Below are 17452 nucleotides of genomic sequence, written 5' to 3'. Positions count from 1 at the left end.
AGACTGTGCGCGCAAGTAAAAACAAAGTAACCTTATTTTTCCATGATGAAATTCAGTTGACATTCCTCAAACTTTGCAGTGTGTAAGTTGTCGAGCAGCATGAAAAACAAACCTTTTATTCTTAATGTCAATGTGTTATAAACAGAAAGCAAGCAGCGCTCCCATTACAGATCTGTCCTCACATCATTGAGCTCACGGAGAATATCTGATTTATCATGTTTACAACATTGGATATAGTTAAATAATTCATGAGATTGTGATTGAACATTAAAAAAAAAAAAGAAAAAAAAAAAGATTTTTGGATTCTGACCAAATTAAAAGGTAGGTAGCCTAATAATAATACGAATGATAAAACATTTATTCTCTGAGTATAAATAGGTGCTATAAAAAGTGTTAAAAAGGTGCAATGGAGTATAAAAAGACTATAAAAATTGCAATGTTTTTGTCTTACGGACAAACTCTCATCGGCCAGTGAACAACAGCCATACCTTAAATTTCTTGTGAAAACAATGCAGACATTTCAAATGAACAAGGATTTCTTTTCATCAGTTCTTGTTTTTCTTTATGCATTTGTACATTAAGAATACAGCAAGACAAGCTATTAGTCCCTTTTTTAAATGCCATTTATCATGTTCAGTGACACTTTAAAAAGGACACCATACTATTAAGACTTAGCTAGATGATAAACTGCACTTTTAGTAAATAAACAGTAAAACTACAAATATTGTCTTAAGTAGGCCTAAATAAAAGTCTTACGATCAAAGTTATAATTTGTGGCCCTTCGCATTTCATTTGGTTAAAATGCGGCCCTCTTGGCTTCTGAACTTGAGTACTCCTGTTATAAAGCGTTGAGTATACTTTTGAGATCACCCATCAGATATTGTCGAATTAAGTTGTTATTTTGTTTTATTATCACATTCCCGCCAATAAATGGCACAGTTTATTGTTCTCATGTATGAGGAGGATATTGGTGATCTGTTCACTGTAAAAAAATAAAAATAAAATAAAATAGTTGAGCTAACTTAAAATAATAAGGCAACTTATCGCATTGAACTTTTTGAGTTAACTCAACTAATTCGCTCCAGTTAAAATAAACTTAAATACGTATGTTCATCTAATGAGTAAAGCAGCTTATCACACTCAACTTTTTTAAGTTAACTCAATTCACTCGAGTTAAAATCAACTTAAATACGTATGTTCATCTAATGAGTACCAGGTCATCTTTTGATCTTAAAACTTCTTGTCAAGACAACTAAAAAAAACAAGTTAAACCAACTTGAAAAAATAAGGTAGCTTATCGCACTCAACTTTTTGAGTTAACTCAACTAATTGTTCATCTAACGAGTACAGGTACAGGTAGTACCTAATGAGTACAGGTAGTCTTTTTAACTCTTTTTAACTTCTTGTCAAGACAACCACAGAATGTTTAGCAATGTAAGCAGCTACAATCCTTTTTTTTTTTTTTCATCTCCTTGTTTGATTTTCAAAGTTAACTGTACAACATGAACATTATTTCCCTCTTAAGAGGCACACAGTTTACCCATTTCAACCGGGCAAATAAATTGCAAAAGTTGCAATGAAAAGAACATATAGCTCAACACCTCGACACGTCTCATGTCAACACAAATCTCAAACATGATAATGATCAACAATTGCAATTCAGTAAAAATATGAACTCTTAAACATATGACAGCTAAATAACAGTGACAACAGCAGCAGCATAAATCAAGCCGGTTAATGCAAAGCATTAAACATTTTTATATAACAGTTACCACGTAAGCTGCAATGCATGCTGGGAACTGGCACAACATTGTTGAATGTAGAAAACTCAGTTTGGATAGGTGGGACAACATTCGGACAAGATGTGGACAAACACTTGAGAATCACCAAAATAACTTTTGTTAGCAACATGTTTAGAGCATTCTTGTTTAGTTCACACAAGATAATAAATCGACTCATTTCAGATAATGTTTGTTCAATCTATTTTTACATTTGTAAGAAGAAAATATTGCTTACAAAAGTTGTATCGTTGAACTTACTTTTATGACAGTAATGTGATTTTCTGTAAAACTGCTTTGAAACAGTATTTTTTTGTGAAAAGTGATATAAAATAAAGTGATCTAACTCTTAACAACTCTTATATTGTTTTCTTAAATCTGAGGTAAAACGTTCATTTTCTGATTTAAAGGTGAAGTGTTTATTTTATGGGTCACTAGTGTCTTCAAACACAATCAATTTCATTGGTCAGACAAACTGATAGCCCCGCCCCATAATCACTCCATTGGTTGAGCCAAAGTTATTATGTAGAGCTCAGACTGACCAAATAATCCATTTATGCTATCAAGTTTCAAGGTTTTTTTTTTTTTTTTTAATTTTTACAGTAGACAATAAATTAATTTAGTCAAATGCATGCTATATATTACCTGGGGAAATCTGCTTGTGTCTGTTCTGCATCTGTGTTCATTGACCATGTGTGAAGAACTAGTTTCACTTTCCTCCTTCTCTCTTTCTCTCTCTCTCTCTCTCTGTCTCTCAGAGGAAGTGGGCGTCTCCGTTACATTCAGCACTTCATGTTAAACATGTAACCAGGAAAGAAACACTCAAAACTCATCTGAACACACATCGAGAGCTTCAGAAGAACTGAATCTACTGACAACAGAGAAGATCATTTAATGAGAGAGAAGAATGAAGATCATCTTGACTTTCACTCTGCTGATGATTCCTGGTAAGAATATGAATCACAAAAACAATCATCACAGAAGAACTACAGCTGTGATCAAATGATGACCAAAACTCTGTATCTATAACTAATTTGGTGAAATGACCAATTATTAAGTCAATGAATCTCTTTAAAATAACTCTCAATTCAGTATGTTAGTGTTGTATTAAGATGTTGGTTTGTTGTAGGAGTCGTGAGCTCCATCAATGTGACGGGATATTCAGGAGGAGGAGTCACGATCACATGCAAATATGATAGAGGATATACAGCAAATACAAAGTATTTTTGTAAAAGTGATGAGTGGCCTACAAAGTGCTCTGACCTCATCAGGACTGATATTAAAGATAAATGGGTTTATTTTGGAAGATTCTCTCTGCATGACGACACAAGATCAGCAGTCCTGAAAGTGGAAATCAAAAATCTGACTGAACTGGATTCTGGGACGTACTACTGTGCAGTTGATATCTCTTATGCTGGAGATTTATACACTGAAGTGAATCTGAAGGTTATAAGAGGTGAGTAACTGAGAGCCTCAAACCCATGATGATCTCCACAACATCACGATACTCAACACTGACTGTAATTACTGCCGTTCACACCTGAAACTCATAACAGACTCCATCAGTAATGTAAGATTTACACTCATGAATTAAATAGAATACTAAATAATAGCAATTAATAGTCTCAAATGTGCTCAAGGTATGCTTTTTAAACCCTTATCAGTGTTAATCTCAAAGGAACCCACCATATCATGTTTCAGCGTTTCCACATGAACAAAATGCAAAACTCAATATAACATAATTCAGCTCAACATGGAAAATCTATCAAAAATATACATGATTGTTTCACATCTCCTAATTACTCCTAATTATCATTTTTAAGAGTATTATGATCTTTGAACTCTGTTTACTCTTGGAAATTGCAATGATTGAATTGCTAATAAAAAAATTATTTGAAAACTCAACAATCATCTTTAAACTGGACATACATTATCACTAAGCATTAATCAATAAAAATCACATACATACCAGTAGAAAATGATGAGATCAACACAGTCTGCAGCATTCTAGTGTTTTCTTTAAACGCTTTGACCTGCTTTGACCTTTTGCCTGAACATAACTTCCTCATCACTCCAACGTAACGCGCCATTTACAGGCATCTTATAGAAGACACTTACATCTAAATAGTATTTTATCTGAAGAAAGAAAAGAAGAAAAAAATATATGCATTTTGGAGTACCTATATTATTACTTAATAATTTAAAATGTTGCAGCAAAGTGACAAGATCACTGAGAACAAAATGACAAATGATCTGAGTTTGTGTTCAACAGATCAACAAATCGGGAGCGTGAGAGGATATTCAGGAGGAAACGTCATTATAAACTACAAATATGAGATGAAACTCAAGGATCCTTTGATAGACATCTGTAACACTGCAGCAAATAAATGTTTTGCTGTAATAATCACTAACAGAGCAGCAGAATGGGAACAGGACAGACGATTCTCCGTTCAGGATGACAGATCTGCAGGTCTCTTACGTGTGTTTATCAGAGATCTGAATGAGAACGACTCTGGAGAATATAAGATTACAGTCAAAGTTTCTGAAGAATACAGTTTCTTCTCTGTGTTTAATCTGATCATCAGAGACGGTGAGACGCTTTCATTCATTTCTGCATTATTTGACAGAATCCATGAATATATCTGGTCATTGTAACATTGCTGCACTTGATTTGGATCTGAAACAGATGATTGTTGTGTGAAGAGCATCAGTCTATCAGCTGCTGCAGGAGGATCTGTGAACATCAGCTGCAAATACCCACAATCCCACATTAGTGATGTGAAGTTTCTCTGCTGGAGATCTGGAGCTGATCTCTGTGCTGAAGAGACGTCTGTGAAGGAGAGCAGAAGATGGAGTCCTGAGGGAAAGATCCAGCTGTATGATGACAGAGAAGAGCAGCTCCTGACGGGAAGCATCAGTCATGTGACTGAACAAGATTCAGAATACTGGTGTGGAGTTCAGTCTGATCAAGGACACAAGAGCTTCATCACACGAGTCCTGATCAATGTTACAGGTGATTTTCCATAACATGCTGTTCATCTTATTATCTGGCTTAAAATCTTTTTCTTTTTTTTTTCTAAAAACAAACTGCAGTTCACATGATTACAGTCTATGCAGGTCAAAGTGCAGCTTTGTGTAGAACAATGATGCTGTTGGTGCAGTTGTGGCCTAATGGTTAAAGAGTCGGACTTGTAACCTGAAGGTGGAGGATTTAAGTTCACCAAACCACCAATCTGCTCCGGGTGTGTGTTCAATATTCACTGCTGTGTGTGTGCACTTGGTGAAATGCAGAGCACACATTTCGAGTATGGGACACTGTACTTGGCCACGCATCACTTTCACTTTCACAATGAGAAACTGCACTGCTCACATAGTGAAGCAATGGTCAGTGTTTGTGTTTGACCGATTTAATCTTCATTTCATTCGATATAACCGCTCTAATATTGTTACACAGTTATAGCTATTTAATTTCATATTCATGTGCATATTTATTTCAGTTCATGAAACTGACAGTGTCTCTGTCAGCATCCTCAAATGGCTGAAAGCATTTAGTGTTTAGTTCTCTCTGTGTGTTAATCTCGTATCACTACAGTGTTTGGTGTTGCAGTATTTGTGTGGTAATTTGGACACATTATTACAGCAGTTTTAAACTGTAGTTCAGGTGTAGTCATCTGGATACAGTAGAAGTGCAGGTTTATACTGCTGTGAGTCCTTTTACCACACTTGTACTATAGTTAAGTTCAGTTAAGGGTGTTCACCCAGTAACACTGCTGTACTGTATCATTAGCGTGAAACCACAAGCTTAAGTTCTGGGAACAGATAGCTTGCGATTCTTTTTTTCTTTCTTTTTTTTCCTAAGTGTCTGTTCGTTAGCAAACGTGAATTCTGGGTAGTGCATGTGTGAATGACGTCAGTAACAAGTGTCTGTATCATGAGAAAAGTGTGTCAAGTTCTGTGTGTGAGAAAAGCATCATTTAGAAATTCATTGTTTCATTTTATATACAAAACTCTCAGAAACATCATCACCATCACCACCATCATCATCATCATCATCATCATCACCATCAACAACAACAACAACGACATCATCAGCTTCCTCTTTCTCATCAGACAGATCTTCACCGTTCACAGGTATTTCCAGATCTTCTACATCACTGGCATGTCTAAACACATCAGCAGGTGATCTTGTGCTGAAATACAAACATGATTAATTGGTGTAGCTTGTGAGGAGGCCTGACCCCATGTAGCTGCTGAAATAATATATATTGCAATATTATTAAACATAAAAAATACATGATTATTTGCAACTGTAAAATAAATCAATAATATTACATTCAGTATATTTAAATAGTTAATATGTAAAAAATAAATAGCATTAATAACCCAATCATTCTCATTTGCTTATTGAGTTGAATCTGCATTTTAGTGGTTTGAGGCCACAGTGACACCTTGTGGTGTGACCAAACAAAATGCAGGAGGTGTGCGGACATGCCTTTGTAACTTACACAACACAGTAAATTCACAGTGTTAAATTAACACCCCTCTGTGTTCATATGGGAACCACCAGCAGGGTGTTAAAGCAGTGTTAGAGTTAATTAGATACTTAAGTGATTAACTGAGTGATGATTGTTCAATTATTGAAGAGAAACACAAGAACTAAAACCGACATCAGGCACAACTGTAGATGAAATCAACTGAAAGACATTAAATCTCTCTTATTACAAACCAGACTGACTTTATTTCTGTCATTCATCTGCAGTTCTTTTTGAGAATTATCAGGTTTAGATGTTGATGTTTTTTTGGAAATATATGGTCACCATTATGGAGGTCGGTGTCTCGTTTAGTTGGGCAGTTCTCTTGGCTTTTATGTCAGTTTGTGTTTTTTGTAACAGTGTTTACCAGAACACATAATCTGTTGCAAATAAGCCATAAACAAAGATGATCAGTTGATATAGTTTTCATCATCATATAACATTAATTATTTATGGAAAACTTCATAATAATATACTGTCTGTCTCAATCTGTGATATGAAGCCACTTTAGATCCCAAATGGAATTTATTTCAAACACTAGACTGACTTTATGAAGTTAGTTTGGAGTAAAAACTTGTAATGTTTGGCGTGTTTTGCTTTTCAAATGCACATCGTAAGTGACTCTTACAGAGAGCATTTACTCTATGAAACATTATTGTTTAGCACTTTATAAACATCTACATTTGAGTAGATGTCCACGCACATAATATTTCACAGTAAACACTGGTCTAAACATTCTAATATTCATCATGTCACAGTGTTCACGGCTCATGTATGCCACACAAACCAGTTTTTACTTTGTGTGTTTGGGGGAAACACGCACATCAAATAGACGTCTCTGAGATGTACGTGTGCTATGACGGTGTATGAGCTGGCTTTCAACTGCAAGTTTTTATAATGTTTTTCCATTGTTACAGTGGCAATCACAGGATTTCACAAGTAGCAAGTAAACACAACTTTTGCTGCCGTAAAACTGACAGAAACTGACGTGGAAGTCACTTGCATCACATCCTGTGATTGCCACTGTAACGATGGACAAAACATGATTAAAAAAAACTTGCTAGCCAATTGAAAGCCAGCTCATACGTTCACCCTCATTCATCTTGAAATCATATGATTGGATTTGCATCTTCTGATTGGTTCTTCTGTGGACTTAGAGGCTTTTGCTGACTAAGCAAAGTGGCATTTAGCAGTTTCTGCCAATGAACCAGTATTTCTGAATGGGCTGACACTGGGATTTAGTGGATTTGAAGGGAAAGTATTTGATGAACATACTATTTGCGGAGAGCATTCACTCAATATCATTATCTCATTTTGATGAAGGTGGCGTTTAGTGGCTCTCTTCAAATGTTGACATAAATCCGCAATGCCACCGCAAAGGGCACTTTCACTTTCGTGATTAAAGGGGCAGGGGCCATTGGTCTCGTTTTTTTACACAGACTTAGCAACCTTGAAATCCAGTATCATGGTCTGGTCAGTCCTATTCCAAACGTAAAGCTACGCCCATGATCTGATCTGATATTTAGCTGAAAGTGATCATATTCTAAGATTATTTCTCTTGCTTTCAGGCTCTCCTCTGATCCTCCCTCTGGTTCTGGTTCTTCTGGTTCTGATCATCGCTGGACTCTTATTACTGTTTCTCTGTAAGAAGCATCAGTCTCGAGGTAAATCTCCTTCTTAACTTCCTTGTATGCAGAAACTCTTTATACTAGTGATGTCCGGTTCTTTTCAGTGAACCGGTCGAACCAGTTCACCAAATCGGTCTGAATCGTTCCAAACAGTTAGTAAATACGAATCCACAAATTACTAAAGTTACTCACTTTTTGACATGCCTGACACTACCTTCCGAAATAAACCAACATCCCGGAGTTATTCAGTTAATCCAATAGTACAGTGACTTTACCTGCTGTGAAGAGAGAACTGATGATGATGAGCACGAGCAGCAGAGCAGCTGATATGAGTGCGTATGCGCGGCGCACACAAACGAACATACACGGCCTGTCACTGTTCTCGTTCTCGAGTCAAGATCCGGTTGCAACGGTTTTCGGATCATCAGTACACAACCGAGAACCGCTTCTTTCGGACGTGTCCGATTTGAGAACCGGTGAGCTGATGATACTGCGCATGCGTGATTCAGCGTGTGATCTGAAGCTACCAAACAGTAACATCACAGCACCGGTTAACTAGGACAACTGATGCTATGAGAGGTCTCGAATGAGGGCCCAATCTAGCGAAACGTAAGTTTATTTAATTACAAATAAATCGTAATGTAAGAGGATCATGGTCTGATGAAGACTAATTTATTCACTTTATAACTATAAAACTTTGTTTGCACATCACTGCCTGTGTCATGTGTTTGGATGCTTTAGATGCAAAACTAAATTGTAAGAAACGCTTCAGATTATAATGTTTTAGTTGACTGATGTTATGATTACTGACTTTATATATTTGAATGTGTTAAGTTTTTTCATCCCGGTGTTATGAAATATTCGGTGTCTGCGATTTTCGGTGACAGTGGGCGGAGCTTACATGAATATTTACGAGTTTCCTGTTTTGAGTTAAAGCGCCACTGAAAATGTTAGTGGACTGTCCTTGGATCACAGAACTGTTTTCTGTAACGTGATTGTGTTTGATTGTGTCGAATGAATTTATGATTCTTTTTTATTAATAACTGTTTATGTATGCTCAATAGTTTGTAGGTTACATTGTGTCGTGAGATATACTTTAGTAGTGATTACAGCCACTGGTGGTCTATCCGTAGGAAATGAGCCAACATCGAGTTTGTTTGTTTTAGTAGGCTACAACTTTTTTGATTTTATTTTAGTTCGTTTGAGAAGATAACTTGTATAAATGTATATGCATAATAAAAGTTTCAGTTGTGATTGTGTCATTCCCTGTTGCTTTCTCAGATAGCCTGCATAACTTTAACCAGACATTATTATTTTTAAAACACATTGAGAGTTAGATTTATGTTCTGTTTATGTTTTTGACTGGCATTAATTAATGTAAATCTTCTTTATCCTTTTCTGCAAAACACACAATGCTCTCTATGAATAGAAACATGAGACAGTGATATTAGCTTCCCTGCAGCTTTTTTACAAGGTTTTATTTTAATGCGCTTTCCACAACAATTAAAATGTTAAAACTGAATTACAAGTGGTTAAATTGATCAGCTACAAAACTAAAAGTTACTAATGCAGGTTTTATTTAAAAATATTTAGGCTATATGGAGAAGACAATTGTATGAGGAGTATGAGGAATATTATTGTTATGTGGATAATCAGACATATATACTTCTGTGATTGTTCTGTCATTTCTTAATTGCTTGCTCAGTTGGTAAATATTTTTAAAGAGACTTTATTAAATCCTAAAGTTAAGTGTTATTTTTTTCATATTATTAGGAAACATTCTCAATCTTTTTTCCCACAAAATGATGCATTTCATTGACAAAAAAAATTTAATGTGGAAAAAACATGAAGCACTGTGAATCAGGATTCAGTTTAACACAGTGTTGATATGAAACTATATGGAACTAAATGATCAAACCTGCAGTATATTCACAATGAAATGTATTAGTTATATTCTACAAGCTTTCCATAACAATTAAAATTTTATTTATGTTAAATTAGCTGCTAAAATAATAGACCATGTAGTAATTTGCATATCTGTAATATCAAAGATGAAAGTAAATAATGAGAGTAGTTTCACTTTGAATAAAAAAAGAGCAACTGATTCTGTGTTGGTATTTTATTCACAAATGAGAAGAAGTCACGACATATGACATATTTAATTAGCAAAAACACTTGTATTTAAACACACTTTACAAAGGGTCTTGGGATCCCAGACAAATAAAAGTTTGGTCTGCTCTTGTGATACCAGCCTTTGCTACTGACACATTCAATCTGAAATATATAATAAACTGACATTACAACAAACATGTATTATTAAAATTTTTAATACACTGTCATGTTCAAAGTGAAAAATAAAAGTGTCTGCTTTATCTGGTGTACAGGGATATTTATTGGCAAAAGTCCTATTTGGGAATGAAAGAATATTGGCTATAGATATTATATTAGTTATCACATGCGTAATTCACCGTGGCCTATTTGGATAATAAATAAACCACATTTAAAGTACATTAACATGTACATGTACATTCTTGCATGTGTGCAATTTTTGAAACATTACATATAGAAATTCAAGTCTACCCAGATTAGAAGTGCTTCTGCAAACTAGGAAAGTTTACTGCTGCCTTCACCACAGGAGTTTACAATTAATATTATTATGCTACCATACATTTTGGCAAACTTTCAAAACATGCTTAAAAGACTCAAGGTAATACAGAAACAACAAAAATAGGCTACTTAAAACGCTATTGGCTCGTTTAGCGAATCCTAACGACACCTCTGGCGAATCATTGGCTGTGTTCATATCAAACAGAGCTAACACATGACATGACATAACACAATATAGCTTATATATAAAATCTTGTGCATCAATAACAGTTAGAATATAAGCTTGACTTCGTTTAACGCTGAAACATATGCTAATTACCTTTAATGTAAGCCGAAGAGCGTGCACTAACATTTTCAGAGTCGCTTTAACACAAAACAGGAAACTCGTGAATATTCATGTAAGCTCACCGAAAATCTCAGACACCGAATATTTCATAACACCGGCCCGCGATAGACGACGTCATCGCGGATGACGTCATTACGTCGGAGCGTAAAAGAACCAGTGAACCGTTTTTTTCAACCGGTTTATTGAATCGAACTGTCCGAAAGAACCGGTTCGCGGAAAAGAACCGAACTTCCCATCACTACTTTATACTGAGATTTCTTGATCTGGTTTCCCACTTTCTGTCGCCACCTATAGGCTACAACGAGACATGAGCAAAATACAGATCTTTGATGATGTGTGAAAACATTTACACAAGACTTAAGTGTTGAAATGTGATATAACGTCATTAATTTAAGATGCATGTTTTTATCAGGTGGTGATTCATCATCTCAGACTGGACCAGGAAAACATGAAGTGGTGAGTCCAGTTACTGTATAAAATGATATTAATGTCTAATACCTTCCATCCTGAAGATCTTCAGAGCTGTAAATAATTTCTCTGTCTCTTCTCAGGTTTCTAACACTGGTTGTGATTATGAGGAGATTAAAGACACTCACAAACAATTACCCACAAGCCCCTCTGATTCTTCTGACATTGTTTATGCCACTGCCCAATTACCCACAAACTGTATTTACGCTACAGTTGAGAAAGTCTCTGGAGACTCTCAGTGCCGCATCTCATCTGCTGAGGATCTGAATTACGCAGTGGTGAATTTCCACAAGAGATCAGACTGTCCTGACAGTGTCAGTTTCAGGAATAATCAGGATTACAGTGAATACGCTGCTGTCAATCATTTCACTGCTTGAAGAGCCACAGCAGAGAATATAAATGAGATGAATGTTTTTATCATCTTGTCTTTGGCGTTAAAGGTTTAGTTCACCCAGAAATGAAAATTCTGTCATTTATTACTCACCCTCATGTCGTTCCACACCCGTAAAACCTTCGTTCATCTTGAGAACACAAATTAAGATATTTTAGTTGAAATCCGATGGCTCAGTGAGGCCTGCATAGGGAGCAATGACATTTCCTCTCTCAAGATCCATAAAGGTACTAAAAACATATTTAAATCGGTTCATGTGAGTACAGTGGTTCAATATTAATATTATAAAGCGACGAGAATATTTTTGGTGCACCAAAAAACAAAACAAAATAACGACTTATATAGTGACGGCCGATTTCAAAACACTGCTTCATGAAGATTCGGATCATAAATGAATCAGTGTGTCGAATCTGCTGTTCAGAGTGCCAAAGTCACGTGATTTCAGCCGTTGGCAGTTTGACATGCGATCTGAATCATGATTCGACACACTGATTCATTTGTGCTCCGAATCTTCCTGAAGCAGTGTTTTGAAATTAGCCATCACTAAATAAGTCGTTATTTTGTTTTGTTTTTTTGGTGCACCAAAAATATTCTCGTTACTTTATAATATTAATATTGAACCACTGTACTCACATGAACTGATTTAAATATGTTTTTAGTACATTAATGGATCTTGAGAGAGGAAATGTCATTGCTGTCTATGCAGGCCTCACTGAGCCATCGGATTTCAACAAAAATATCTTAATTTGTGTTCCGAAGATTAACGAAGGTCTTACGGGTGTGGAATGACATGATGGTGAGTAATTAATGACAAAATTTTCATTTTTGGGTGAACTAACCCTTTAAGTTTGTGTGTTTGGTGTCTTTTTTTTGTTAGTCTTCAGATACACTCCTTTAATGTGTATTTTAGTTATTTGACTGCTGGCATGAAGTCTGATGAATGTTTAAATTACAGCACAGCGTTTTGTTCTGCAGATGACAATGAAAGAAATGATCAGAAACTTTTGGTCAAAGTTTGATGTAAATAAGTACTGAATATTTCAGAGACAAAAGTGAAATTAAAGCAGAATCTGCAGCTGTGCTCAATGTTATAAACAAACTTGGGAAATACATCAACTGTTGTTTTTTCTCAGTTCTCATTTTAACAGCCTGATAACCTAAACAAATCAGATGAGATTGTGATATTGTTTTCAAATGTGATATGCATGGATTATGGAAAGCTGAAATGCACATAAAATCACATCTGAGCTTTGTGAGTGTCTGTTGTGAAGCCTGAATAATGTTTATTTCAGAACATTGACTCTCCACTGATGTTTGACAGAGTTGACCACGCTTATTTGTTCAAGTTACTGGAGGATTTTGGTTTTAGAGATAGTTTTCATGGGTTAATTTATTGTACAATGAAGTTGAATGTATGGTCAAAGTAGCAGCTGGAGGTTTAAGTGTTCCTATTAAAGTACAGAGAGGAATAAGACAAGGGTGCCCTCTTTCAGGGCAACTTTATAGTCTTGCAGTTGAACCACTACTGTGGAAATTAAGAGAACAGTTGACTGGTTTATATATTGAAGGGTCAAATATTTCAAATGATGTGTAATTATCTGCCTATGCTGATGATGTAACTTTAATAATCATGAACAGTTATGATATTAAAGTAGCTTTAGAAAATCTGAAATGTTATGGAAGAGCATCATCAGTGAATATGAATTGGACAAAAAGTGAGATCTTATGGTGTAGTTCAGAGAGATATAATGTCCTGCATCTACCTAATAATGTCATGTGGCGAAAAAAACGTTTTTTTTTTACGTTTTTAGGAGTGTTTTTTGGTTCTGAGACATACAAGAAAAAGAACTGGGAAAAAGTGTGTATCCGGTTATCTAAATGGAAATGGGTAATTCCTCAGCTGTCCTATAAGGGAAGGGTCTTAATAGTCAATAATCTTGTTGCTTTAACTCCAAAATGACTGTACTGGATAGTGATGTTACGGTCTGTGCCGAGGCTTCGGAGCGTGTGTCAAGAAGTCCTGGAAGCTTTCAGTGAGGCGTGTATCGAGGCTTGCATCGTTTTAGATCAGTGACGTTATTGATGACGTTCGAAGCCTCGCTTCTGCCTGACTGGTTCGAATGGTTCGACTGGATGCGGTTCAAATCTTGATGCGACATTTTGACAGACATATAAACCATGGGATCCCCTCAGAATGTGTGGTTTTAGAATAATAATATCGCTCCTCCTGCCTGTTATGACCAAAGAATTTGTTTACACACATTTGATAGCCCCATTCATTTGAAGCCAATACGTTTATTACACAGTTATGTTATACAATCATTAGGGTATATACAACCAGAAAATACACATTACATTCAAATAAATATATAAGTCTTTGTGGAAATTGATTTTTTCTTAACCGCTATTTCTAAGCCGCAAAATACAGTGTATCACAGATCACATCAGGTCATCTGTAATCTACTTGTTTTACACTCTTTGACCACCAGGTGGTATTCTGAGCAAATGAAGCCTCGAGAAATGAACCCTTTTGTGAACCATTTGGCTGAAAATCTTCAATGCTTCATGAGGCTTCATCTCGCCATCAGTATTGGACCCCTGCTGCTGTCATTAAGGACATTCAGAGATGTCTTGTTGACTTCTTTTGGACAGGTCAGCATTGGTTGAGATCTGCAGTACTTTACTTGCCTCTTCATGAAGGGCAAGTAAGGGGGTGATAGGATATAGGATGTAGGATTGCTGTTTTTAGACTACAAGCTGCCCAGAGACTTTTGAATGGGAAAGATGTCTGCAGGCTGATGGTGCTTGTGGTCTTTTGAGGAGAGGAGGACGACTGGTACTAGATAGACAATTGTTTTTTAATGAATTTAAATGATGTGGTATAATTTAGTAAAAGAAAGTATTTAGTATAATAATAGTAAAAGAAAGATTATGAAAGAGTATTTTTAATAACATCACTCTTTCAGCACAAGAAATTTAGCATTGCTTTATAAATTAACTTACTGATTCAGTACTTTAGCTGATGATGTTTTATTAGTTCATTCCTGTTCTGTTGGTTCATGTTTCTGATGTAACAACTGCTTATACATTTATTGTAGAGTCATATTTTAATTCACTGAAAAATAAATATTTTTGCTACCATATCTTGATTATTTCTCCAAATCTTACAGTGAGAGAGATTATTATTTAATGACAATCTGCCTCTATGAGGTTTTTGTAAGTGTTCCTTGACAATGAAGCATGTTTTATTGGAATGTCCTGCTTTAAATGATATTAGGCAACGCTCTTATTCAGAAAGTACAATAATGGATTTCTCCTGGAAAACTATTAGAATTTTTATTGAATATTAAATGAAAAGATTTTATATAACTGGTGATTATTATTGGATTTTTTGTTGTTATCTTCTGTCACTATTTACATCCAGAAATGCAGTTTAAGATAATAATGATCAGCATGAAATAAAATAAATGTTATTCTTTCTACAAAAGAGATCTGAGTCTGAAATATAAATAATTTATTTGATCTATTTTTATTTTCACTGATTTAAATATTCACATTTAATCTAACTACAGTCAGGTCATTTAAAGATGAATATTTATACCATTTTATATGTTTTGTCGTTATTGTAATACTCAAAGATTCAAAAACTTTTTTTTTGTTTTTGATTTTTGTAACAAAGTTTCTCATGAGCGCTGGAGGTGTTTTTTGTGAACAGGCTGTTTTTTCCCGTCCAGCTCAAAGCCACAGGAAACTGGTGAAGCTTCAGGGTCTCAGTTCAGTTTAATTAAACAGACTTACTCAGGAAACCCACAGTGAGACACATGAGACTGAACAGAGAGAGACAGAAGATCAACATCCATTGAGAGCAGAAGACAATAACATCAAAATATCAGGCAGTAGCTTTATATGGCATTAACTGTAAGAGTTATATGCTAATCTAGAGATGTAACAGTATTACTGAATGTGATTTTGTGTTGTGAAATCATGAGTGAGATCATTATCAGACAACAGACAGATGATAATCAGTGAAATGATGAGTCTATACAGTTGTGATTGAACGTTTGCTTGAATCTTTTAAATAAACAGAAGTTTGGTTGTCTTTGTTTTTTCATATAGGTGTGTAATTTCAAAATAAAATGCTTTTTTACAGTATTGGTTAGGTTAAAGAGACTTGCCTGCAAATGTCTCAGGTCTTCGTCTCGTGTTTGCAGGTTTGATCTGTGGTCAGTGCTCTGAACATGAGATGCTCTTCAGCTTGTGGTTTTGTTATTTGGGTCAAACCAAGAAGCCCTTCAGCCTCCTGCAGGTGTGATAAAAACAGAAAATGTTTTTTCATTACACTGGTCACAGATTTTTCCAGCCAATAAAAAATTACTAAAAAAAATAAAAATCTTATTTATAACAGCTGTTCACCCAGAAAGTTTTATTCTGGTCATTTGCTCAAACTGTTTAGCAAATCAGTCCAACCCAATACAGTCATTAATCAACAAGTGTGCATAATGAAATATCTACTTGCCTTTTAAATGTCAAAAGTCGAACCTGGTCTTTGTCGCACTTCATATTGTTGTACATTGATGTATGCGCTGAGAAGAAGTTATAGAGAAGAGCTGATGCTCGTGAATCACTAACAATATCTTTACCAACTTAAACAACACTATTAAATTACTATGATAAATATTAAACATGCATAATTATACACCATGCACATTGTTAATCATCATTCTCTAAAATGTGCTAAGATGTCAAAATGATCAACTTCAAACAGTTTATTATCAAACTAGATTTGTACATTTTCAGAGTGTCTGTACTGCATGTTCATCATCCTCACAGTGCAATCCAGTGGTTGTTATCAGGTCTAAACGGTAAAATAACGTGTAGTAAATTTACCCCAAATGCAGCTGTATTAAACTGCACCCTTTTAGAATAAATAAGCAGGATGAATACTACAGGAAAAAAACAGCAAGGATGCTTCATAGTTTGTGAAAAGATGCAGTGAGTCACATTGGTCTAGATTGTAAAAACAAACAAAGAGCAGTTTTATTTTTGATGCTTTTAAGTTTGATCATGTAACCTGTGTGGGCATCTCTTTCTCTGGATTTAAAGATAACACAAACACAAACAAATGAGTTTTTTAATTCTTACATTCATAAATCTCTGGCTCCATCTAGTGGTAAATCTGTGAGTGAACTGTTGCTGTTTTGTTTTAATGAAAGTAGTAGTTGTATTGTGTGTTAGTTGATACAGAACAGCGATTGAGAGGCTGTTACATGCCCTCTAGTGGAAGATTTAAATAACGCTGATCAATTGTAGTCAGTGTCATTAGTCCTTATATAGAGAAGATGAAACCTGTGTGATCTCTCAGTATCAGACACTGTATCCTCCACTAGGTGGCGCTCTTTCAGTGTGATTAATGTAATATTCAGTCAGTGCTGATGGTGGGAGGGGCCAGTAAAGCTGCTCATTACTGATAAAGAGCTGAAGAAAGAGGAAGTAACTAAAGCAGACAGATGTAGAGACAGAGAGATTCACACAGAGAACATTCAGCATAAAGAAGACTGAACTCAACTCACAATGAAGATCCTCCTCATCTTCTTCACTTTCTACCTGATCTCAGGTCAGAGCTTTTCTCTTTCATCACTGCAGTAATGATGCTGTTTTCTGTTCATGAGGTTTCTGATCACAGTATCAATATGATTGACAGG

The 17452-nt window shown here is 35.4% G+C and overlaps 3 protein-coding genes across 3 annotated transcripts in view; all 3 read left to right on the top strand.

The window, feature by feature from the left end:
- LOC125271224 (B-cell receptor CD22-like) overlaps positions 1-17452 on the top strand; it is a 1156500-nt gene that overhangs the window by 905382 nt on the left and 233666 nt on the right. The gene's annotated exons all lie outside the window — the stretch shown is intronic.
- Positions 1-17452, top strand: part of LOC125271198 (hemicentin-1-like) — a 987774-nt gene that overhangs the window by 756353 nt on the left and 213969 nt on the right. The window lies entirely within an intron of this gene.
- LOC125271243 lies at positions 2540-6019 on the top strand. Its single transcript, XM_048195295.1, has 5 exons — positions 2540-2725; positions 2908-3234; positions 4051-4368; positions 4465-4791; positions 5793-6019. The coding sequence occupies exons 1-5, from the start codon at positions 2686-2688 to the stop codon at positions 5987-5989; spliced, it is 1209 nt and encodes a 402-aa protein (XP_048051252.1). The 5' UTR covers positions 2540-2685; the 3' UTR covers positions 5990-6019.

The sequence above is a fragment of the Megalobrama amblycephala genome, linkage group LG7 (assembly GCF_018812025.1).
Source record: "Megalobrama amblycephala isolate DHTTF-2021 linkage group LG7, ASM1881202v1, whole genome shotgun sequence".
Classification (NCBI taxonomy): Eukaryota; Metazoa; Chordata; class Actinopteri; order Cypriniformes; family Xenocyprididae; genus Megalobrama; species Megalobrama amblycephala.
The sequence above is the reverse complement of the archived record's forward strand: the minus strand, read 5'-3'. Positions and strand labels throughout refer to the sequence as shown.

Excerpts from the sequence above, each read along its gene's own strand:
- LOC125271243 (XM_048195295.1), top strand. The coding sequence starts at position 2,686 with ATGAAGATCATCTTGACTTTCACTCTGCTGATGATTCCTG. Across the intron at positions 4,369-4,464 it reads TAATCTGATCATCAGAGACG|ATGATTGTTGTGTGAAGAGC; the intron begins GTGAGACGCTTT and ends GATCTGAAACAG. Across the intron at positions 4,792-5,792 it reads AGTCCTGATCAATGTTACAG|AAACATCATCACCATCACCA; the intron begins GTGATTTTCCAT and ends CAAAACTCTCAG.